At 40.9% G+C, this 25849-nt stretch overlaps 1 protein-coding gene across 1 annotated transcript; it reads right to left on the bottom strand.

Moving 5' to 3' along the window:
* LOC308337880 (uncharacterized protein) lies at positions 1-23840 on the bottom strand (the record flags this gene model as incomplete). Its single annotated transcript, XM_080831425.1, has 5 exons — positions 23806-23840; positions 4602-4716; positions 4271-4444; positions 1608-1714; positions 1-142 (listed from the first exon to the last, which is right to left on the bottom strand). Exons 2-5 carry the CDS (start codon positions 4674-4676, stop codon positions 1-3), a joined length of 498 nt encoding a protein of 165 aa, XP_080687551.1. The 5' UTR covers positions 4677-4716; positions 23806-23840.
* Between the last annotated feature and the right edge of the window lie 2009 nt (positions 23841-25849).

Here is a 25849-nt window from a genome sequence, read left to right as displayed (position 1 = left end):
TTACACATAAAATCCACAAAGATCAGCATAGTCTTCTGCCGTCCATCCACATTCATCTTGAGAAGAGGTATTAACACCTTGCTGAAGAAGAAGCCTGACTACATCTGGAGATTTAAGAGTTGCAGCAAGCATGAGGGCTGTTCTAAAATAACAGAGACATAACTTCACCCTTAGGAACTCAGAGTTATCTAAACAGCAAATTTCATATACTTTACCAGATTAATATCTTGCCTGTCGGTCCAGAATTGACCATTAACACGTTCAAGTGTTTATCTTTGTAAATTACCTCCATGGCTAAAATTAAAGGACAAAAAAGAAGCCTCTTGTCCCCCCTGGGTATGAGAGTAGAAGTTGCTAATTTAAAGTCACTTGATGAACAAGAAACTATGCTAAATTCTTTTAAAAAAGAATTCCCCATTTCTTCCTTAAGCTGATTCAGTGTACCTCCATGCCTTCTAGAGGACAGGTCTGTATAAAAAGTAATTTGCAGGGGTGCCTGGGTGGCTCAGTCATTTAAGCGTCTGCCTTCAGCTCAGTCATGAACTTAGGGTCCTGGAATTGAGCCCCACATATGGCTCCCTGCTCTAACCCCTTCCCCTGCTCATGCTCTCTCTCTCTCAAAAAATAATAAAATCTTTAAAAATAAAAAAATAAAAAAAAACAAAAAAGCTATTTGCAGGCTTAAAATAACAGTATTCACACTAACAGTAACAAAAGAGTCATAGTTGCAGTTAATGATACTAAGATAAGCATGTGTTAGGCACTAAATTAAATACTATATATGTAAGATATTATTTACACACAACAACGCTTGAAGGATATATTATCCTCCTTTTCATATGAGAGAATGTATCTGGTGATGATAAGTAATGTTTCCAAAGTCACATACCCAGCAAGTAGGAAAGGAAGTAAACCTAGTCTTGTGTCTATCTAAAGTCCATCTCTTTTCTCTTTATCACCAACCTATGATTTGTCCTCACTAAAAGAAAAATCTATTCAATTAAAGTTATCTTTCATCCTTCTACCCTTACCAACGAAAACAAAACAAAACAAAACAAAAAATATACTGAACACGAAAAAGGATGATAAGCCCACACTATCTGGTAATACTAATTAATAATCACTTAGGGATCATCTAACATCAGTATTCTTTAAAAAAAAAAGGCAATTTAAAGCAAGGAGTCATTCAAAAGATAAAACAACTCCTATTTATGTTTAATATGCATCTTTTAAAGAAAATATATATGAAGTAGAAGTTTCCAAAAAATACTATAAAAGGGTAAGAAGTTCAGTATTGTGTCATAAAATAAAAGGAGTCCACACTTTATAATAAAACTAATATGAAACCCATTTAGCTAACATAAAATCACATGGCAGAAAAAAAAAGATTGCAAATCACATCAGTTAATGATATGAAGGAATATAAATTCTGCCGTATACTGTTCTTCATATTGCCCCATCAGAATAACTGCTTTCTGCCTAACTGATGACATGTCGACATTTTTCACTATATAATTATAAATTAATCCTCTTCTTATTAAGTTAGTTTGACTTAACTGTTACCATCCTAGAACAATATAAGGTTTAAAAAAAGACAACTACTGTACCTTTTGGACTTATCAACCACATGTACATCTGCTTTTTTTCCAATTAACAATTCCACCATTTGGTGTTTGTTTTCATTTACAGCAAGTAAAAAAGGTGTGAGTTCCAACTGTAAAAGTGTAAAAACAATTTATCATTTACAATTTATAATTTACAAAGTTACATATTTCCATACTGAATTTTAAAACCTATAAAGGATCCTCTAAACTTAAACACATATATAAGTACTCTAAACCCCCCATCCTCCCCATCCCCCCATCCTCCCCACCCCCCGACCCTCCCTCACCCCCCTGCTTTCACCAGCTGCTCCTTCTCTTTACAACAGCCCTCCTCAGGGGGTCTGGGTGGCTCAGTCTGAGCTTCTGCCTTCAGCTCAGGTCATGAGCCCAGTGCCCTGGGATGCAGCCCCATGTCAGGCTCCCTGCTCCGTGGGGAGTCAGCTTCTCCTTCTCCCTCTGCCCCACACCTCTGCTCATGCTCTCTCTCCCACTCTCACTCTCTCAACTTAATAAATATTTTTGAAAAAAATAAAACAAATTAAGTTAAATAGCCCTCCTCCACCTCTTCAACAGATTAACTGTAGTCATTCTCCAAATCTTACTTCAAACATTGGCTGGTTCCAAGAATCTCGGCTTCTATCACAGCATTTAGCATTGTATACTCCAATTATTTTATTGCACCCCATCGAAACCAAGAGCTTTCTGAGGGAAGGGACTATTTTTTATCTCTATATCTCCAAACTCTAAGACATAGCTGTAAAAGTTTAAAGTATTTTTACTGAGTTAACAGCCTAAATGATTATCTCTGGAGTAGTGTTTCTCAAATTATATCCCAAAGAACACACACTTTGCTGGAAGGTGAGGATTGTGCCTCAATAGAAAGAGTCAATGATCCTCTATGTTTGAGAAATATTACAGAACTGCACTATATCTCTCGCACAAAAGAAATCGGTTTAAATTTGCTTATCCCCATTTGACAATACTTTTCACGGCAAACATTAACATTTGAGAAATTAGAGTTTCAGGGATACAGTGTCGAGAGCTTTCCAATAAAGGTGAAGGTTTTCTCCAGGTTATACCAACATGCTTGATTCTCTTCTATCAATGGTATCAGGATCCCAGATGTCAACATAAAGCACTCTTGCTCCAAATGGGTCACTGAGGAGATGCACTCTGAATTAAAAGAGCAGCTCTGGGGCATCTGGGTGGATCGGCCAGTTAAGCGTCTGCCTTCGGCTCAGGCCGTGCTCTCGGGGTCCTGGGATCCAGCCCTGCATCAGGCTCCCTTACTTTTCCCTCTCCCTCTGCCCTTCCTCCCTACTCATGTGTGTTGTCTCTCACGCTCTCTCTCAAATACATAAAATCTTTTTTTTTTTTTAAACTTCATTAAAGTGAAATCTTAAAACTTCGAATAACTGACTTGACAGTTTACAGCACTGTTAGCCAAAGCCGGCCTCTTTCAAAACTTGAAGAAAACCAACACTTGGGTCAACTAAATCTTAGTAACTATAAGCAATTGTAGATAATTGCTGCATTTAAGAATGAAAATGTATCAAAGATTAGTGTTAATATCAACTGAATCATAGAGACATAGATCACTTCTCTATCTCTATAACAAGATCATGGTCTTAGAGCAGAATAAAGCATATTCCATGTAAAATTACTCAGAAGTACTCCTTGGGTTAGAAGCCGAGGCATAAAAATTCTTGCTATGTGAAGAACATGCTTCTCTTCTTACAAGTCTGTATATGTGCTTTCTTCCTGCTTTCTTTCTTTACAGTTCCTACAAAAATGTATTTCCAAAAAGTACGCTCAAGAAAAAAAAATTAAAAAATAAAAATAAAGGGAAATCTTAGACAATTAAGTTATTTCAAAATATTTTCATTCAGGGAATGCTCGAGCTTCTACATATGAAAAATTGACCCTATCTATGTCAACCAACAGTGCTTCCTTAAGGGCAGTGGTAGGAGGTGACGCACGTCAAAGAAATAACAAGTGGAATAGTGAGCGCGGTCCTCCACTACTCCCCATGCACAGCTATACCCCCCCGAGGACCTACACAATGCTGAGCAGGAACTACTCTGTGAAATGGGAGACCCCATTGCGGTACATGGCAGGCAGAGTGGCTATGAGCGCAAGTAGACGCCCCTGTAGGATGTCATGACCCGATCCCCCTGCTCTCATCTTCAGAACCTTGGGGCCTGGAGTGGCCAGGGCCTGCAACCTGCTGCTTTCTCCTCCCACTTGCACTCACTCAAGTTACCCCACTGGGTCATGGTCTCCCACCCATTCCCAGCAGCACCCATTTCCTAAGCCCCTGCACAGCACTCAGCCTCCATCATCACCTCACTCCCCTCCAGGCCTTCAATCCTTTGTGGGCTCTGAGCCCACCATCCACTCCCAAGCACTAATGGGAAGATTCTCCTTCTGGGGTGGAAGAGTGGCTGGGAAACAGAACTCTGCCCTTTCTGTGCGCATCGTCGATCTCTAGTTCTCCCTGCCCTGGCTTTGGAGTTGTTTCCGTGGTGATAGGACTTGATGTATCGAATTCAGTATTTATTATTTATTACATATATAAATAAATACGTAAATAAATGTTTTGTCGCTAAAAAAATTTATATGTATGTTTTAAAATTTCAAATACTCTATCAATAAAGTTGACGTACCTTGTTTCTTGCTTCAATATTTGCATGGTATAAAATCAGCTTCTCTACTATTGACGTGTTGTCACCAGCAACAGCATAGTGGAGGGCAGTATTGCCAAAGTTATCCGTAAGGTGTGGATTAGCACCGTGTTCTAAGAGAATAGTTACACATGTCTCTTCCTGGTATTGTATAGCCTGTCAGTAGTATCCCAAGAAACAGAGTGTAAGTTCTGGGAATTTAAAGCAAGCATGCCACAGTTTTCACCAATTAGTTACATTTAAATGCAATAAAGTTTCATTCTACGTAATTCAATCAAATCCATCTCAGGCAGACACAGCTGCTACCACACACCTTCATTAGAGGAGTCCTACATTCTTTATCACAGAGATTAAGCTGGCATTTCCTCTGTACAAGAAGAGTCACCATGTCGGCATGGCCAATGGTACAGGCCAGATGGAGAGGAGTCCTAGGAAAGTGAAAGAACGTTTTAGGAAATTATAGTGCACTACTTCAAAACATGCAGTTAATTCATGTAATTGTAAACGTTAAATAGCATCTTATTCCTTTGACTCAAAAACAAAGATTTAGTTTTCTTTTGACGAAAGTACAATATGTATTAGTGATTAGTCACCATGCTAGTAAAAGAGCGGGCTATCTGACTAGGTAGAGCGTGACCTCAGGATTCAGCTCAACCTGGGTTTAAATCCTACTTAACTCTGTCACTTAATAGTTATTACTCAGCCTTATCCTCAATTTCCTCCTCAACAAAATGGACATGAAAATAGTTATCTCGTGTCCCCTGCCCTGCTCAGTTTGAAGGTCATGTAACTCTTGATCTCAAGGGTCATGAATTCAAGCCCCGTGTTGGCTATAGAGATTACTAAAAACTAATAAAAATAAAATAAAGAATAGTTATCTCACAAGACCTCGTCACCATGCTTAAATGAGGATCTATGCAAAGTTTGTTACATATTATTATTATAACTATTACTATTGCTACTACTGTACAAAGACAACTCTCCTATTAGGTAAAGTGATACAATTATGCCTACTTCTCAGATATGTTTTAAATATTCACAGGAATACTATATATCAATGATTCTAGGAGGCTCATTTTGTCACCTTTTAGTATCTCTGACATTGGGATGCAATTTATAATTCAAAATGTCTTACAACTATAATTGGCAGAATTTTTTAAGATTTCTTATTGGTATATAAAATGGTGGGGCATCACACAATCAATGTGCCTTACGTTAACTGAAATAATGGTATATACATACAACAGTTCTACTGCAGTTCTAGTCACATGGTTGGCATTTAAATACATTTTAGTTCTTGAAAGCATTATGGGAAAAGAGGACTAAAATAATGAAGAATTCTTTTTAAGTAATTCTTCACTCTGATTTTCAAGAAATTTAAGCCAAAGGAAGCTCAGGATTCAAATAGACAGGGCCAGTTTTATTTTTATAGATTACATATTTTATATATTTTTGTATATTAAATAATAAATATTTTATATATCTTATACATAAATATATCATATATTTATATATGATAGATTTTATATACATTATATTAAATAAAAATGAAATTATTTTCTTCATTTTATTAGATATTTAGATTTATAGATCATATGAAAATCAAGAATTACCAATGATCAATATTAGTATTCAATACTATTATAAAAAATAAATAACAGATATTTCTCCACCACTTATGAATGATTCACCTTTTCCTACTAATATGAAATGTCACCATATTTGGGTGTTTGGCATTTTCTACTCTGCCCCATTCATTAATCTGTCCTTTCAGCTATTAGTAACCGTGTAAATTGTGGAAATTTAAGATACATTTTGATATCTGGAAGGGTAAATTTGTCTGCTTATAAAAATTTAAGTTTTTATTTTAATTCCAGTTAACATGCAGTGTTATATTACTTTCAGGTGTACACTATAGTGATTCCAAAAATTTTCTTAATGTCATCACAATGATAAAAGAGAGCAGGTGTAACCCAAAATTCTTTAAACCGTGATGATTTTATTTGCTTTATGGAATGTCGATAAATACAAGAAGAGTACACATTTTGAGAAATATGTCTTCCTAATCACAAACAGAACCATCTTCCCAATTCAAAATTTCTTTCGACAGCCAGTCAGTAAATAACATACATACAAAGTGGACACAGATATAAATTATATATTGGATTTTATCGAAAGAATTTGTAGCCCAGAAGTTGATCTATTATGGGAATAGATCTTTTTTTATAACATTATCGTATAAAAAGATGTCCATTAAAAATAACAGACTAACTTTTATAGAGGTAGATTAGCCGGGCTATACACAGGTGACCAGTGAGATTGCAATAGGTCTGCAACACACAGAGAAAACTGCTAGGTTACACATGAGTGGCCAACTGAATTTCAATTTACCCTAGTAGATATATGCACACCCCACTGATTGGATGTCTTCACCTGGCCTGACCCGCCCTTGTAACTGGACTTTGCAAGTAAGTTCCTCTGGGAGGGGCAGGGTCAATCTAAGTTCACAAAATGACTCCCTCTGGCTAAGCAGGCCCTTACAGCTCTATTACCGTTTTTTCTTGTCTCTTTTATTCACGTCTTTCCCAAGCAGTAGCAACCGCTGCATTTTCAATATGTTGTTCATGATGGCAACTCTGTGGATCTCTTTGAGATCTTTCATTCGGATGTTATACAGCCACTGGGACTCGTTGAATTCTCCCTTCTTAACAACTGGGGCCCTCAAGTCATTCATCACTTCCCTGCGAAAGGTCATGGATGAACCAACCTTCCCAGTCCTGAAACCAAAAAACTTCTTCATTGCAAAGCCTAGAGGCTTCACCAACACTTCACCTTCCACTGGGCTTTTCACCGCTTCTACACACCAGCACCAGTGCTAGAGATAAGCCAAACCGACCCCACAACGGTTTGGAATCTTGGAGCACCTAACAACCGTAACCATGACGCCAAGCACAAATGCGCTTGCGCACCTCTGAAACCCGCGTGGCTGCACCTGCGCATAAAGGGCCAGCGACTGAAGGTGCCCAAAGTGCATGTGCGAGGCCCAAGCCTCTCAAATCTCAGTGCGGCGGCGCGCCGCTCTGACGGGGCAGAGCGGCGGGGCCCCCCGCTTGGCTCACCACCCCGAGGCTATAAAGCTGGATAATATTATTTTAAAGACTCTGAAGACCTACAACAAACTAAGAAGGGTTTATTCATGAAGATTACTGAAGTTTGGTTAGAGCTGTGTGAGTCTGTGCTGTGCTCTCACTTCCCATGCCAGAAACTTGTCACTTAGAGAAGGGACTTGCCTGACCTGAGGCAGAGTAAGTCAAAGAGGTGGCCTCCATGCTAAGCACACAGAGTTCTCTAGCCTGAGGTTGCGATGCTGTTTAGGGGAAACAAGAGTAGCAAGGTATTTAACTGTAAGCTCTGAGAGGTCAGAGAGCCATCTGGATGGGATAAGCACTCCACATAAACTCCAGGTTTACCCGAGGCAGGCAGTAGAAACTGAAGCTGGTTCGAGCCACCCACATACCCATGGTTGCTAAGCCACGCGCATACACGCAAAGAAGCAGAAAGCTTGTTAGAAAGCAAAAACCAGGCAGCCTTGAAAATGACCCAAATGTTGCATGGACTTAGAAGCCCACACAGATCATGGTGGCTATCTCTTAACAACTAAATGTCAACTAGGCAATCATGTTATAAATAGGTGTCTCTGTCTGTTTCATAAGTAAGTATTGACAGCTTAGCAAAAATTGACCCCCAGTGGGGGGATACCTTAAAGAACTGAAGAACGATTTCCTGACCATTTAAGGGTACAACTGAACACCATTATTCTCCTACCCTCCAAAGATTTATTCCTGTTTAGTTTTTAACTTTAATCTCACATAACATGAAATTACCACTGAAAGGGAATAATTCAATGCATTTAGTGCATTCACAAGTCACCATCTCATTCCAAGACATGTCTATCACCCAGAGAAGAAAATCCCCTGTGTATCAGTTTTTCAACCTGTGGAACTCACTAATTTCGTATTTTTCTAAGTTTTTAACAGGATACAAAGAAAGTGAATACAAATTGATGCTTTCTTTTTTTTCTGTCCATTTTTCACCCTTTTCCAATTTTAACAATAAAAGTGACAATACAAATTTTAGTTACCATTTGAATTTGTCATCTCTGCTCTCTTTGTACCATCCTAGAATAACTATAGTTGCTGGCCATGTCATACCCACACTAAGTGAGCGATGGGACACAGCTCAACTGCGTCTGGCTGACAGACACTGGGCTAAAACTGCCCATAATCACAGGATTACCATTTTGCCTCATTCCAGCTCTGATATCACTTTTGTACATCACATTTTTCAAGCTGTTTTAATAATTTTCTCACTGTAGACAGAGATACATCTTGTTACATGATACAGATTTAGAACTAAGAGTAATATTTTATTTATTTACATTACTCAATTCTGGCCCACAGAAGTGAAGTGGCCATCTACCGTAATTTGGTTAACATGTAACCTCTTAAATTCATGTGCCCAAAATCCAAACACTGTATTTAATTCAAACTAAATATTTTTAAACACACTAAAGCATTATCAACACTCATATTGGCCTAATCCATGTGATTTACACTAAGGCACAAGCGATCAAAACCATCCATACTGACAATTTTATAGGTAAGTCATTCTATTTCTTTTCAAATTAAGTTCTTCTTTTAACCAAGGTATTGCTAATGACACAATAAATAACTTTTATTCACTGAACGATGAATCTTTACTGGACAATTTCAGTGTGAAAGTACTGGAGCAATGATAAAGATAATTTCAGACATATTCTGAGACCTCAAAGAATTTGGCATAAATTCACAAAAGGCTTAACCAAGAAGACAAATAACAACTCAAGAAAATCTGCTAAGTTTTACAAAATGTTAAATGACTGACGAATGTGGATGATATAACTGCACTGGGGTAAAGGAAACCCTCAGACTTTCCAGAGACTACTAAACACTGGCTGTGACCTGACACTAAATCTAGGAGACCCAAAACACCACTGTGGCCCACCAGTCAGAGGAAGGGCTTATGGAGGTCAGCCGGTCAATGGAATATTAGCTCAGGTCTCACAGATGTCCCAGTGGGTCTGCAAACCCGGTCTATGGTCACATGCCCAGTGCCGGAATGCACAAGGAATAGAATTCCTGACAGAATTCCTACTGACAGAATTCCCACTCTGGTGCCCTGACCTGTGTAGTAAGGGCTCCTACAGTGGGAAACACCAAGTGGAAGCCTCCAGAATTGCCTCTAACTAGGAAAATAGTAAACCAAAAGTCATGCCACATCCCCGAAAGAAATGCAGAGATTAGTGCCACCATCAAGGGTTAGAAAGACACAAAAGTGGTGACTCCCACATCCCCAGAACAGACCTTAGGACAATGACAGTTGATTACCATAAGCCTCACTCGATGGTGACCCCCCACTGTTGCTGTTGTTCCAGCTGCTGTTCCAGATGTGGTTTCAATGCTTGAGTAAATTAACACACTGGTACCTGGTGTGTGACTCCTGGCCTCTGTCTCCATCTCTGTCCCTAAGACCCACCGCAAGTTTACTCGCAGCTGCAAGGCCAGCAAAGCGCCCTCACTGTTTTCCCTCAGGGCCCTCCCACCCTTCAGACCTGTGTCACGATTTAATGTGCAGGAATTCTGATGGCCCTTCCCTTCCCCAAAATGTCACAGGGGCCTATTCTAATGATGACATTGTGCTGACCGGATCTAGTGAGTGAGAAGTAGCAAGTATCCAGGCTTATGGGTAAGACATTTTCATGTCAGAGGTGGAGAATCAATCCAAGAATAATTCAGGGGCCTTCTACGTCAGTCAAAGTTCTAGGGGTCTAGTGGTGTGGAGCACATGGAGAGCTCTCAGGAGAAGGATGAGCTGTTGAATCGGGCTCCTCCTACAACCAAGAGAGGAACAACTGTCCACGGGCTTCTTGGGATTTTGGAGGTAACATATTCCTCACCGACCCCTCTGGATGTGTTACTCCAGCTCATTTACCGAGTGACGCCCAGAGCTGCCAGTGTACGGTGGGGTCCAGAACAAAAGAAGGTTCTGCGACAAGTATAGGCTGCTGCGCAAGCTGCGCCCCTCCTCAGGCCACCGGGTCCACAAATCCACTGGTGCCTTAAGTGTCCATGGCAGACAGGGATGCTGGTTGGAGCCTTTGGCAGGCACTAGAGACAGATCACGGCACAGGCCCTTAGGACTTTAGAGCAAAGCCCTACAGCACTACAGCCCCTGCCCCTCTGGGACATACAGGAAGATAACAGATAACCAGTCTCTTTTAAGAAACAGATCTTGGCCTGTTACTGGGCCTTAAAAGAGACTGAACACTTCATCATGAGCCACCAAGTTACCACGTGACTGGAGCTGCCCATCGTGAACAGGGTATTTGTCATCTGACCCACCGAGTCATAACACCGGATGTGCAGCAGCACTCCACCATCCAACAGAAGTGGTACGGACGTGATCAAGCCCAAGCAGGCCCTGAAGGTACGAGTAAGTCACATGAACAAGTGGCCCAAATGCCCATGGTCCCCACTCCTACTCTACTACTTCTCTCCCCCAACTTGCACCTGGGGCCTCATAGGGAGTTCCTTACAGTCAGCTGACAGAGGGAAGACTCCAGCCTGGTTTACAGATGGTTCTGCACAACAGCACCCAGAGTGGACGCCGCAGCACTAGGGCCCCCCTGAAACATCCCGGAAGGACAGCAGTGAAGGGAAATCCTCCCGAGGCTCCTGGCCGTTCACTTTGCTTGGGAGGAGAAATGGCCAGACATGGGATTATAAATTCATGCGTTGTGTCCAGTGATGTGCCACATGGTCAGGAAGAAATGACTAGAAAACTGGTAGCAAGGGAATTTGGGGCAGAGGTATACAGACAGAACTCTCTGAATGGTGAAAAAATGTGAAGATATACATGTCCCATGTGACTGCTCGTCAAAAGAGGACACTGGCAAAGGAGGAGTTTAATAATCAAGTGGACAGGACACCAGTCAGCCTCTTTCCCCAGCACCCCTGTCCTGGTCCAATGAGCTCATAAACAAAGTGGTCATGATGGCAGGGTGGAGATTAGGCATGGGCTCAGCTATGTGCACCTCTACTCATCGGACTCATCTGGCTACGGTTACCACTGCGTGCCTAATTGCCCGCAGCAAAAACCAACACTGAGACCTCACTATGGCACCACTCCCAGGGGAGATTAGCCAGCTACCTGGTGGTGGGTTCAGTGAAATGGGCCACTCCCATCATGCAGAGGGCAACATTTTGTCCTCACTGGAACAGCCACTTACTCTGGGTACAGATTCACCTTGAACGCAAGGTGAGCTGCTGCCAAAACTACTATCTGCGGACTTTCAGAATGCCTTGTCCACCATCATCACAGGAGTGCTTCTGATCTAGGAAATACCTCACAGCAGAACAACAATGGGCCCATGCCCTTGGAATTCACTGGCCATGCATGTTTCCCGCCGTCCTGAAGCAGCTGGTTCAACAGAATGCCCTTTTGAAGACTCAGTTATGGTACTAGCTAGGAGGTAATACCTCGCAGGGCTGAAGAAAGGTACTCAAGAAGTTGTATTTACCCTGAATCTGTGTTCAATACATGGTGGCATTTCTCCCATAGCCAGGGTTCACAGGCCCAGGAATCAAGGGGCAGAAATGCAAGTGGTAGCACTGACTAGTATCCCTACTGACCCCTAGCAAACCTTCTGCCTCTTATTCCTATAACCTTAGAAACTAGTGCTGCTAGGCTAGAGGTTCTAGCTCCAAAGGGAGGAACACATCCACCAGGAGACACAACAGTGATTCCACGGACCTGGAAGCTCAGACTGCTGCCCAGCACTCTGTGGTCCTCCAGCCTCTCAACCAGCAAGGAAGGGAGTCCTGACCACCAACTGGAACCTGGACTGCTCCTCCACAATGGAGGTGAGGAAGAGTGTGTCTAGAAAACAGGACATGACTCAGGGCATGTCTTAGTATCACCATAATTTGAGCCCATTAATGATTTTTTAAAAGCCAAGAAGCAAGCATGTCTAAGGCTGAAAAAATCTTCAACCCAAGACAATCTTAGGGACTAATAATCACTCCCTCGAATGTCATTGACAAGGTTAAAGAAAGCTATGAATTTAGAAGAGAAAGATGAATTTAAAGATTCATGAAATTCACTACATGCAGCAAAGGATACAGACATACCAAAGATTTAACAGAAACAAAGCCAGGGGTCATAAAACCCTCAAGGAAAATTTCCGAGGCTTGCACCCCAGGCCTCCTGAAACCTATTCCCAAGAGTACATTTAGAAGCAGGGACATCATCTAGAAGGTTCTTCCTCTAGTTCCCCGACTTTCAGAGGATGTGGTTTACTGGAGTTCAAAATTATTGCTTATTACATTTTCATTCAACACATTTATTAGGCAATCAACTATGTGGGAATCATTGCTCTAAGCCCTAATTTATAAACAAAATATTCGAGCTTACATGCACACTTTACATCATCATGAGAAAGACTACCAATAAAACAAATATATTTACTTCCAGAGTTAAGGCCTCCAAATATATGGCATGTCATGTGTTAGTAGCTCTTACTTCCAGTCCATAAATAGAATAAGAGAAATGACCTTGATTTAGAGTATGTGAAGGTCATTAAGTATAGCACGCAATTTCTACTCAGTGAAACTGGAAACAAAGGCCAGTTGACCTGTCATACCGGTTAGCCCAGCTTGAAATCACCTGCACTGCTGGTAAAAACACCTGGAGCCCAACCCTGCAAAACATCTGTGCCATAGTACCTACAGCTTTACAGAAAGGTAGGGCCAAGCGGAACCATGCCAAACAGTCCTCCTCAAACATTTTAGACAACACATGTAAAAAACGTTTTCTAAATTATATATTATTCACATATTTTTAATAACAAATAACAAGTCATCTAAAAATAACTCACCAAAACATTCATAGCCTTTACTTTCCAGGTTGTTTCCTGCCTTTCATAGTAACAGCGGACTTTTCAGTAGAAGATTTATTTTTTCTATCAATTTCAGTTTGCTTATTTGAGTTTTTTTCAATTGCTAAGCAAAAAATTAAGTCATTATTAAATTATTCATTTAATAATTAGTTCTAATGTTGCTGAATTCACTTGGTCTTCAGAGCATCATGACTCCATTTGTTTCTACTTTCAAGCACAATGGAAACCACAAAGGCCAAATTCAAATATATGATTAAACTAAAATGTTAAAATTTTTCATGTCAATAAACAGTTTAAGCAGTATTAAAGGACATACGGGAGGAAAGTGTCTGCAATTAACCTGATAAACAACTGATTACTTAAAAAAAAAAAAAAGCAGGTGTAAAAAGGAATGAAATCTTGCCATCTGCAACAACATGGATGGAGTGAGAATATAATGCTAGGAGAAATAAGTCACTCAGAGAAAGACAAAGATCCTATGATTTCACTCATACGTGGAATTTAAGAAACAAAACAAATGCACAAGCGAACAAGAGTTGAGGGGCAAACCAGGAAACACAGGAAACAGACTCTTAATTATAGAGAACAAACTGGTGGTTACCAGAAGGGAAGGAGTGGTTGGGGGATGAGTGAGATAGGTGATGGGGATGAAGAAGTACACTTATCGTGATGAGCACGGGGTGGTGTACGGAGTGCTGAATCACTATATCGTACACCTGAAACTAATATCATACTGTATGTTAACAAACAAGAATTAAAAATGTAATTTAAAAAAAGAAAAAGGGGGAAAAAACACTGTAAAAATGGGCAAAGGAAACACAGGCAGGCAGTTTACTAAAAAAGTAACTATGGTGGCTCCAGACATTAAGTGTTTGCCTTCGGCTCAGGTCATGATTCCAGGTTCCCGGGATCAAGCCCCGCTTCGGGCTCCCTGCTCAGCGGGGAGCCTGCTTCTCCCTCTCCACTTCCCCCTGTTTCTGTTTCCCCTCTCGCTGTGTGTCTCTCTGTCAAATAAATGAATAAAACCTTTAAAAAAAAAAAAAAAAACTATGAATGACCTCCGAGTATGTTTTGTAAATGTTGTAAATGTCTACCATACTAGTAATTAAAGAAATGTACATTTACAAGGAGAAATGTTTCACGTTTTTGAATTGGAATGATTGTTTTAAAGATTTGTTTGGGGGTGGGGCAGAGAGAGAGAATCCAAGTAGATCGCACCGAGCATGGAACCCGATGCTCAAGCTCATGACCCTGAAACCATGACCTGAGCAGAAACCAAGACTCGGACACTTAACTGACTGTGCCACCCAGGCACCCCTTGAATTGGCACGTTTTAAGTACCGCCCACAGTTGATGAAGATGCATTCTGGGAAGACGAGCCCCTCCCCCATCCCACCCCTGAAAGTGAAACCACTAGTGGAATTCACACAGCTTTTTGGAATCAGGAAATATCTTCTCAAAACTTTTGAAGTGTGCTTACCTGGAAAGTAAACTGCAGAAATTTATCCTAAGGACAAATATTTATTTGTAAAGATGTAGCTTTTTTAGTTAAAAAAAAATGGGAACAATCCATGCTTATAACAGCTTCAGGCACTACTGTAAATTGCACAGAAAAGTAGTTAATGGCATGGAAACCTCCCCCTTATATGCTGATTTAGGAAAATACAAATTATCAGTGAGTCCATGAAGGTTTCCATCTGGTTATGTATCCACAGGAATACACCTTACTGAAGGCTACAGGCCACAGTATTCCCAATAGCTCTGTGAGTTGTAGGGTTCTGGGTAACATTAATTTTCTTCACTGTATATTGTTTTCCAAATATTGTACAGCAAACATAGCATTTCTTTAAACACAAAGGAGTGAGAGAAAAGGTAGCCATCTATATAAATTCCAGATAAAGAGATATGCACAAAGTCATCTTTAGAAAATGAGGGAGGGGAAGGGATTATTTGTCACATCTCAGGAAGGGAAAGGATCCTCTAAACACAGAACAATTAGAAAAACCAAAGGAAGAAAAAAGACTGCACACTGGGCAAAATACAAATGTTAATAATTTTGTCAATCAAGAAAGCAAATAAAGTTAAAAAGAAAAATAACCAGGACATATTTACAAAAATCTAATAAAAAGCTGATGTTTCGCATATAAAGAAATCATAATTCAATAAGAATAAAAGGGGGGAGGAAATGAAACATATAAAAAAAGATCTATGTATTAGATCTTATATTTTATAAATTAAAATTAAAATGTCCTACTTCATCAAAAATTTCTAGAAAATGGTAGAGTCAAGATTGGAATGCAGGTCTACTTGGCCTCCAAGCAATATACCATGTTGCCCACAGCAAGTAAGTCACTTTTTTAACCACATTAATTTTAAAGTTCATACTTAACAAAAGAGTTTTTTCCCCCTTCAATTACACATTCTTAAATGAAAAAAGTAACTAAGAGAAAATAAATGAAGTAGAAAACTACGGCTAGTGTTTTTAGGTCTTAAATGGAGGTTGAGTTCTTTTGACATATCCAGATAAACCAAAATTCTCTTGATACATATTTACATGAGAACTTACTTATCAAAATCATTATTAAGTATAAAGACTGGTTCTTGATTAAGTAAAACAGAAAAGGCTGTCACAACTAAGAACAGGAATAGTAAGTAAAATCTGGTTTTCTGATTTTATGAAGGACTCATGGAGGAAGATGCAAATTATGAAGGAAATTAAGAAAAGGCAAATCTAAAAATACAGTGCAGAAAAACATGAAAACATTCATTATTAAGCAATATATACTGACCATGAATCAGGGAGCCATTTAGCCACTGAATGTAGTAGTTTTGAGGAAAAGAAAGCAGGATTTCATTGCTGATTATTGAAAAGGGTAAAAGCAGAACAGCCCCAGCTGAAACTGCCAGGGTGAACGTGCTCAAGAACAACCTGGAAGAGATCATTGTCACCAGCAACTGGAAAAAGCAAGGAATACAGTAGGAATTCAAAAAGGACAAAAACTCTTAAATCTTTTAATCCAAAAGAGTTACATAAGATTTTCATTAAATACGTATAGTTGGGAGACAAATGTTATATGTATGATACTACAAGTTCAATTAGGTATACTCCAAAACTCCTCACTCTGTGAAAAAGGTCAGTAACACAAACGAGCAGGCCCTAGAAGAATCACATACAGAAGACAAAGTACTTTGCACATTTTACAAAGAATAAGCCATAGTTTCTCTCCTCTTTTACATTTAAATATTTATTCCACAATTGCATTTCATTAACAACTGGCAAATACATCCTAACAGCAATGCAAAAACTGATTCAGGTGAAAAAAAATACTTGTGAAAACCATATGAAAAACCAATTCAAAATGGTTATTTCAAGGAAAAAAACTCAGCAAAGCCATTGGTCAGCTACCTCTTAAAAGAGGTAAAGGTAAAATAAATTAGACTAGCAAACAGTATCTAACTATTAAATATTCTACTATTAAACTATTTAAAACACTGCCTTGTCATCTTTAAAAATAAGATACTGCTAATAAATACTAATACAGAAAGATGTCAAAAATAAATTAAGTAAAAAAACAAAAACTGAGAAAGCATGGACAATAAATAGAATACATGCTTACACACACACACACACACACACACACACACACCCAAAAAATGCATTTATATACACAGGAAAACAGAGGTACCAAAAAAAAAAAAAAAAAAACCTAGCATAATATATAACAATGCCACAGGAGAGTGGGCTTTCACATTCTCAGTTATACATGTCTGCAATGTTCAAAAATTTTTTATCTAATTTTTTAAAGATTTTTTTTTTAAAAATTTTTTAAGACTAAAAGGGAAAGGAAAAGAAAACCTCACCAACATTATAGATGGAACCTTAATTTAATATCCATTCCATTAAAGTCAATATAGGAACAACGTGAAAATAAATGTAAGAAGACATAAGGAAAAAATGCATACTAAACGCTGGAAATAAACATCCACTAGAGTAACTTTGAGACCAATGCCATCTTGTGGCAACCAAAAGAAGTGTTTTCCTACTTAAAAGCCAAAACAACCATGAAACCTCTCTGTTCAGTAAATCATTGATAAAGTTCAAATGTAGACCATATCATACATACCAAAAATACAACTCAAATCAGACACAGAAGAAGGCTTAGAAGCTGAGTGGGCACGTTTCCTGGGAAAAGCACTAGGAACAATGTCTACCCCGGTCCACCGCCAACTCTGGCAACTACCAGCCAGTGGCCTGAAGCACGCTTCTCTGGTTTTGTCCTTGCAAGTCAAGTGAGGAACTTACCCCAACCACTACCATTTCTGCCTTCCAATGCTAAAAACAGGATCAAACCCACAAGCTCACCATTCCAGGTCCTGCACAGCTGTTCCAGTATGTGTGCAAGGCTCCTCTCGCCACGACAGACTCCCACATACAGTGCCACGTACCCAGTCTTGTACACCAAACCTCAATGCGTTTCATCGCTCTGTGCTCCAGGGCACAGTCAGCTCTGTCCCTAGGGTCCCCTTTATGTCATTTGCCCTGCGAACCACCACTCTCCACATTCCTCTCAGTAGTCAATCCCTCTCTTCTCAGCTCACATGACACTCACCACACAACCAGCAAGAAGACCAACCATAGTTTCCAAATCAAAAACTGGGTCCTGTAATCTGACAAAAAACTGAGCTTATGAGGACAAATAGGTAAAGTATTTGAAATCAACGATCCAGAAAAGCCTGAACGTATGGTCACCATAACAACGACGCCAACTCTCAACAAAACACTTCCAGAACCTACTGTATGTATTCCAGGTACCATGACTGGGCTCAGGATGTTCGGACAAGATGCGGTCACCCTCTCGCACTGCCCGTGGGCACCTAGGGTGACAGCTACTCACAGAAGGCCGGAGCAGTGCAGGTCAACGCTGGCAAGGGGTCCCTAAGGTAAGGCCCTGAGTCAAGTCGAAATAGGGCAGTAGTGGCCATGGCTTACAGACCTACTGAAGTGCCCCTCGGATTAAAGCACCGTTTCACAAACGTCACCTTCTGAAACGGAGCAGATTCTGAGGACAGAACCCACAGGACTGCCTGAGGGCGGGGGCAGAGAGGACTCAAGGCCGATCTGAGTTTTAGCCTGAGAACTGGAACGGCAGAGCGGGCACTGCCTGTGGTGGAGAAGGCCGCAGCTGGGGCAGGCTGGCGGGGAAAAAGGAACTCAGCTTTGGCCCAGCTTCGTCCGTCACATCCACAAGGCAGGAGCATCACAGAAGCAATGCTTCACACTTCTCTCTGCAGGCTACCAGGTGGCCTAGACCTTGTCTGCCCCATTGCTGGTCACGTTCCGATGACCACTGGTCAGGATGGTGTCTGCCAGGGCTCTCTGACTCTAACATCACTCTTTTCCCTTTTAAATAATAAGTATTTTGTGGGAAGCTAAGTTTGAAACTAGGGAAAATAGCCTGTTCCTTGCCAAGAAAGATTATTCATCTACGGATTCCTATCAGTTTGGACTCAAGATTGTTCTATTTTATTCTGTGTAGGGTCCACTACAATCATTCTCCGGACACTGAGATTGTCCCTGATTGGTGGGAAAGCCCTCGGAGGCTTCTGGGTCTTTTTGACATGTACCCATCATTCTTGGGGCACTTCCTTGCACTCCGGCAGTACCACACGCACAGAATGAGCCTGGAACTTCCCCTCCCCTACCCTGCAGTCAGCTTCTCCCCCAAGGAGCCTGGGTCCCTATTAGTGGGAAATTGTATTTAGAAATACCGATCTGGTGCTGAATATACTCCCTGCCGCTGGGGTGTCACGCTCCCAACGGACAGGGCAAGGACTGTAAGTGCGCATTATGCATACAGGTACATATACACAGTTACCTACACCCGCCTTTACATCGAGATCTGCTGCGATAACTTTGTGTCAAAAACCATGAGGCCGCACTGACCGTCCACTGGCAAGTCCAACCGCAATGCAACAACCCTGTTCATCTTCATTTTTCTCCCCTTCCTGTAACTGCAAATGGCCCCCATCACCTTCAATGGACCAATCCCCTGGAAATGATCTGACACTCCTACCCTATCCAGAGCCACCCTCCTGCTTAGGTGACTCCCCATTCTGGACTGCCCTACCTCCCTCCCCACTGACTTCTGATACCCATGCCAGGCCATCCCTCCAGGGACACCAGCCTACTTGGGCTCTGTTATCCTGTATGGGTGCCCTCCCCAACCTCTGACACCCTGTGACAGAGCACCCCTAAACACGTGCGGGTGCCCCTCATCACCCCCAAGCTCACACTCCACGCCGGGATTTCCCTCTGCAGGGAAAATTCCCTCCCTCCTCTCAGACCCTGAGAGCCCACACCAGGTCACCCCCCTGGGGCTCTGATACGTCATGCTAGGACCACCTCCTGCAATGGAAACCCTCCTCTCACCTGCAAAGGCTCGTAAAAGTCTCACCAGTTAGGCATTCCGATTTCATTCTCAAATCAACTAACTAGCCAACAGTAGCTCGCAGAAAATGTAGTTTTTGGTTGCAAAGTTCATCTGGAGGCACAAGCAGGTACAGGCGAAGAGCAGAACAGAGGAGCAAAGGAGAAAGCAAGCGCAGGGCTAACGGGAGGTGAGGAGGCCGAGGAACAGGCCTTCCATTTTGCCATGGGTGCTGAGCCAGCTGTGGAGACCCCGGAGTGCTGCCAACCACTGCACTTAAGAACCTGTCAAGCCCTTTCCCTTTCTTCTCCCGGTTAGCAGGACTCTCCTCCGCTTCCTCCTCTTCGGTGGAGGGGGCAAGGGAAGGAAAGATGGTGGAGAGAAGAGAGGCAACCCCGAAGTCCCACGTACAATGCCCCAGCACCAAGTCCGGATTACTCTGCAGATGCAACTTAATCCACACAACAGCATGACAGAGTAAGTGGCAGCTCTCCTTCACACAAAGAGAAAACAAATGTTTGTTTCTCAATCTCTTCGGACCTGAACTTAATCTTGAGTTCAGAGTTTGAATCCAGATCTGCCTTCCTCTTCCATTCTCACTCATTCTATCACACAAGGGGGGAAAAAAGCAGTGAAAGCCAGAAGGGTCACTGGGAGGCGGTGGAAGGGAACAGACTAGTCCTGATTCTCCTATGTGCCCTCACCCCTCCTCCCTCTCCCATCCTTAATGTCAGTGCTCCCCCAGCTGCCTGCCTCCACTCACGGGATGCAGGAACCACCCGCCAGGAGAACCCAAAGCCCTCAGACCCACCGCAACAGCGATGGCAGCAGAACTGGTGAAAGCAGAAGGGGAGGTCAGGGCTCCTGAGCCTCCTCAGAAGGAAACGAGGCACAGCCACCATTTCATAGAATGCATTGCAGGGTAAAGCCTAAGTGCTGTGTTCTGGTCTGTTCGTAAGTGACTGATCCACAAATGCATGTATGGAAATGTACCACCAAGAGTGGAGCGCAGACTAAACAGAGAGGAGAGTGGCACACATCTCACAGGTACTTACTTCATCCCTAGAGGATTTCACTGGGAAGGAATTATATCTGCCCTTTATTCAGTGTGTGATTTGCTGAAGCTTTTTGAGGTAAGTGAATTATCTAGACCAGGAATTTAGACAGAGAAAAATGATAAATCACTGAAGAATTTTCATAAATGTCATGGTCTGAAATAAAACTATAACCCCTAATCCTATAAATTTAAATAAAGTAATAGGCCTAAGTTTTAAATCCACAAAGCAAGAAGAATTCACAATATAAAGTTACAGATGTTTTCCCCAGGGCATTTAAAATAATTTAAATGACCAAACCTAGTAAAGCAAGGTCCATTTAAATTCACTGTTCAGTTATGAATCAAATCAGCCCTATTCAAGTCACTTCTCAGTTGAAAGTATTTTTTTTATTTAAGTGAAATTCACATAACATAAAATTAACCATTTCAAAGTGAACAATCTAGTGGTATTTAGTGTAGTCACAGTGTTGTGCAAACACCACCACTTTCTAGTTCCAGAACATTTCATCACCCCAAAATAAAACCTTGTATTCACTAAGGAGTTGTTCCCCATTCTGCCCTCCCCTTGGTCCCTGGTAACCATCAATATGACATGGATGGATTTACCTTTACTAGTTTATTTCTCATAAATGGAATCACACACTCAACGACCTTTCGGGTCTGGCTTCTTCCACTTAGCATGATGTTTCTGAGGTTCCTGCACGTTGTAGTACCTTATTCCTTTTTACGGCTGAGTAAGAGTACGTGAGAGTATTTGTGTATGTGTGCGTTAAGTGCAGGCAGCCTTTCTCCCTTTCCTCACCTCCGCCCCACCCCAGGCACAAAATGAATAATCTGATACCAAGCATGAAGACACAAATCCGAACAACCGGCCTGCAGTCTTCAGAAGCATCAAGGACAGGGAAGTCAAGAAAACACTGAAGAAGGGTTTCAGTCTGAAGGCAACGAAAGGGACCCGACAACTACAAGCAGCGTGTGATTCTTTTTTTTTTTTTTTAAGATTTGATTTATTCATTTGTCAGAGAGAGCGAGCACAGGCAGACAGAGAGGCAGGCAGAGGCAGAGGGAGACGCAGGCTCCCTGCCGAGCAAGGAGCCCGATGTGGGACTCGATCCCAAGACCCTGGGTCGTGACCTGAGCCGAAGGCAGCCGCTTACCCAACTGAGCCACCCAGGCATCCCGCAGCCTGTGATTCTTAACGGGGTCCTTTCGCAACAAAGGACATGACTGGGACAACTGGTAAATCTGAATGGGGCATGAGTGGTACAGCCTCAATTTCATTATTTTGATGGTTGTATGGTAGATACACAGGAGGACACACTGTTTGTAGGCATTATATACAAAAGTATCCTGAGGAAATGGAGAACCAGGTTGGCAAATTCTCAAACAGTTCTGGGGCAGAAAGGCTCTTTTTTTGTTGTATTTCTAACTTTTCTATAAATTCACGACTATGCCAAATAATTTTCAAAGTATCGATAAAAAAGAATCCTGGCATAAGAATCTCTCCAATGTAGTTGTATCTGTGTGATTTCAAATTTTAGTCAAGCAAAATCTGATAAAAAGAAACTTACTGCTTCCCATCCAGTTTGACACCTCAAAAAATTTAAAGGGCAGAACAATCATATATCAGCATAAATAAGCAGAAAAAGAGCTATAGGGAACCTAAAGAATCATCAGACCGTCCACCTGCTCACAGCAGGTAGATGCTCAGCTGCTACAACAGATGTCTGTTCCTTATTCCAAGACTGTCACAGTCTTCTCAGGAGACCATTAAACAACCCAGAGTTTTCTTTCTTATGGCCCAGCAACTTTCCCACCAGAAGCCCACTTCCTGGCTAAAACCTCTGAAGGTAAAATTTTCAGCTCCTCAAAGAAGCAAATTTTAACAGGAGACAATCAATCCTCATTTTTCCATGTACAGTTGATCCTTGAACAATATGGCTTAGAAATGCACAGGTCCGCTTATAAGTGAATTTTTTAAATTAAATATAATAGAGTATTATAGAGGCACCTGGGTGGCTCCGTCATGAAGTGTCTGCCTTCGGCTTAAGGTCATGATCCCAGGGTCCTAGGATCAAGCCCCACATCAGGCTCCCAGCTTGAGCCCCACATCAGGCTCCCAGCTTGGCAGGAAGCCTGCTTCTCCCTCCCTCACTCCCCCTGCTTGTATTCCCTCTTTCGCTATATCTCTATCAAATAAGTAAAATCTTTTTAAAAATACATGTAGTACTGTAAACGGACTTTCTCTCCCTTATGATCTTCTTTTCTCTAGCTACTTTTTTTTTAATTAAAGATTTTTACTTATTTGACAGAAAGAGAGAGAGCATGAACAAGCAGGGGGAGCAACAGAGGGAAAAGCAGGTTGCCAGCTGAGCAGGGAGTCCGATGTGGGACTCCATCCCAGGACCAAGGGATCATGACCTGAGCCAAGAGCAGACGCTTAACCAACTGAGCCACCCAGGCACCCCTAAATATAATACAGTACTATAGGGTCCTAGGATCAAACCCCACATTGGGCTCCCTGTTTGGCAGGAAGCCTGCTTCTCTCTTTCCCACTCCCCCTGTTTGTGCTCCCTCTTCTGCTGTGTTTCTCTCTGTCAAATAAATAAATAAAATCTTTTTTTAAAAAAATTACAGTACTGTAAATGTATTTTCTCTCCCTTATGATTTTAGTAAGATTTTCTTTTCTCTAGCTACTGTATTGTAGGAATGCAGTATATAATACACATAACATATAAAATATGTGTTAATCAACTGTTTATGTTATCAGTAAGACTTCCAGTCAATAGTAGGCTATTAGTAGTTAAGTTTTGGGGAAGTTAAATATTATACACAATTTCCAACTGCACAGGGCCAGCGTCCCTAACTCTCACGGTGTTTAAGAGTCAACTGTATATTTATATGTTTCTAAAGATAGGGTTAATATCAATAAGAAAGGTGACTGTTCCCCACATTTATGCCCAAAGGTACAAATTAAATTTGAAGAATTTATGACATCGAAATTAGAAACAGAAAAAATGAATTTTAAAATACATACGAAATCCTGTTGACTATGGCATCCTCATCTTCTTGTTCATCTGTAAAAATGGTTACGGTATTAGTTTTTTTATTCTTCAACAAAATGTTTCATTAATTTATTAGAAAATATAAACAAAAATAGAAACTTAAAGAATTACTGAAAAGAACTGATTTTCAAAAAGCACTGTATTTATTTCAGCATGGATCCAAATTTAAATCCTATTAAATTACATATGACAGAATGTAGGTAGAGAAGAGTGTTGTGATTAACCAAAATCCTGATTAACAAAACTAACATATGTAAACTGAGATTTTCCAAATATTTATTGCGCAAGAAAATAAAACTTAGTAAAACCTTAGGACCACTATCAAGTTTACTGTCATACAATATAAGTAAAATTATAATTGCTAATGAATGAAAATTTTTAATTGATAATATCCAACAAAAATCTTTATTATAAAATCATTAGTCGGAATCTTAAAACTCATGTACTTTTCTACAATTTTTGAGTCTGTCATTATTACTGGTAATAAGAAAGACGCTCTTGGACCAGTCTAAACCATTTAGATACCACTGCCTCAATACTTCATAATTATTGTTCAATCTACAGAAGGAAAGTACCAAGTTTTATGTCTTTTACAAGTAGCAGATGCCCTCTGCTCCAATGCTCACTCACCTCCCTCTCTCTCGTGGCTGCTAGCCTTTTCTTTGTCCTCCCACATAAATTACCAGCTAAAGAAAGTGTGATCCAATTACAAGAATATTGCACAACACCCCCTGACCCCTCCTTCTCCTCAATACCTAACTGGGGTTGTCCTCAAAGGCTCTCTCTCTCTAGGTCTCTGTAATTATGAGAGTCTACCTGCTTCCATGTCGATGGTGCATTTGAGCCATTCTCTGACTCCAATCTCCATCCTTAATTACAGGCTGCCAAAATAGCTTTACAACCAAAAGGACAGTCACAATTAATTTTTATACTGTTGTGCATACCCCCAATGAACCATCAACTACTTAAGAATGTTTTAATAGCTCCATATGAATTTCAGTTCTTCTCCCTAAATTCTACTAAATCCAAGGTATTCATCACCCCTCCCTGCTGCCATTACTTTAAAAATCATCTAATGGGTTGTCCCCGTAGCTCAGTCTGTTGGGTATCCAGCTCTTGACTTCCACTAGGGTCACGGTCTCAGGGTCATGGAGCAGGCCTGAGTCAGGCTCTATGCTCAGCCAAAGGGTCAGGGGAGTCTGCTTGGGACTCTCTCTCCCCTTCTGTCTCTGCCCCCCATACATGCTCACACACTCTCAAAATAAATAAATATTTAAAAACCATCTCAATCCTCTCATCTCCAATTTTCCTGCTCATCATACCCTAATTTCCCCTAAAATGATGGATTTATATTCATTAATTCTCTTTCTCCCCCTGCTTCTGTGTCTCTAATCATTAAAACCTGATGCCAAAACATGTGTAAAAACGGCTAAGATACTGTGTTGAATCTGCAGGTCTTCAAATTTTTGAAAGATTACACTAAAAAGTATTTTAGTGTAATCATAGAGCCAAACTAAAACACTAGAGCAAGTACTATTTCCTAATTGCTTTCAAAAGTCCAACAAGTTTTTTATTATTATAACATGAAGAGTTCCTATTATATGGAATCCTTAAGTATTCACATGGTACCTACTGCAAGCGCAGCACCACAGGCAGAAAATCCTGTGATTTCTAGAAAAGAGCTGAGATTTAACAGAAGGCAGTAAGGCCATTGTTCAGATCCTTACAAAACCATGGCACAAAAAACTGACTTAATTAGCACAAAGTTCATTTAAAAAAAAAAAAGAAAAAGAAGAAGGGATTGGACGCCTGGGTGATTCAGTCAGTCAAGCACCTGCCTTCGGCTCAGGTCATGATCCCAGGGTCCTGGGATCAAGCCCCACACCAGGCTCCCTGCTCAGCAGAGAATCTCTTTGTCCCTCTCCCTCCGCACCTCCCCCCACTCATGCACATGCTCGCATATATGAAGATTTTATTCACTGTCATACAGTGAATAGAATAAAATAAAATCTTCAA

This window comes from Martes martes, assembly GCF_963455335.1.
Source record: "Martes martes genome assembly, contig: scaffold_57, whole genome shotgun sequence".
Lineage (NCBI taxonomy): Eukaryota > Metazoa > Chordata > Mammalia > Carnivora > Mustelidae > Martes > Martes martes.
The sequence above is the reverse complement of the archived record's forward strand: the minus strand, read 5'-3'. Positions and strand labels throughout refer to the sequence as shown.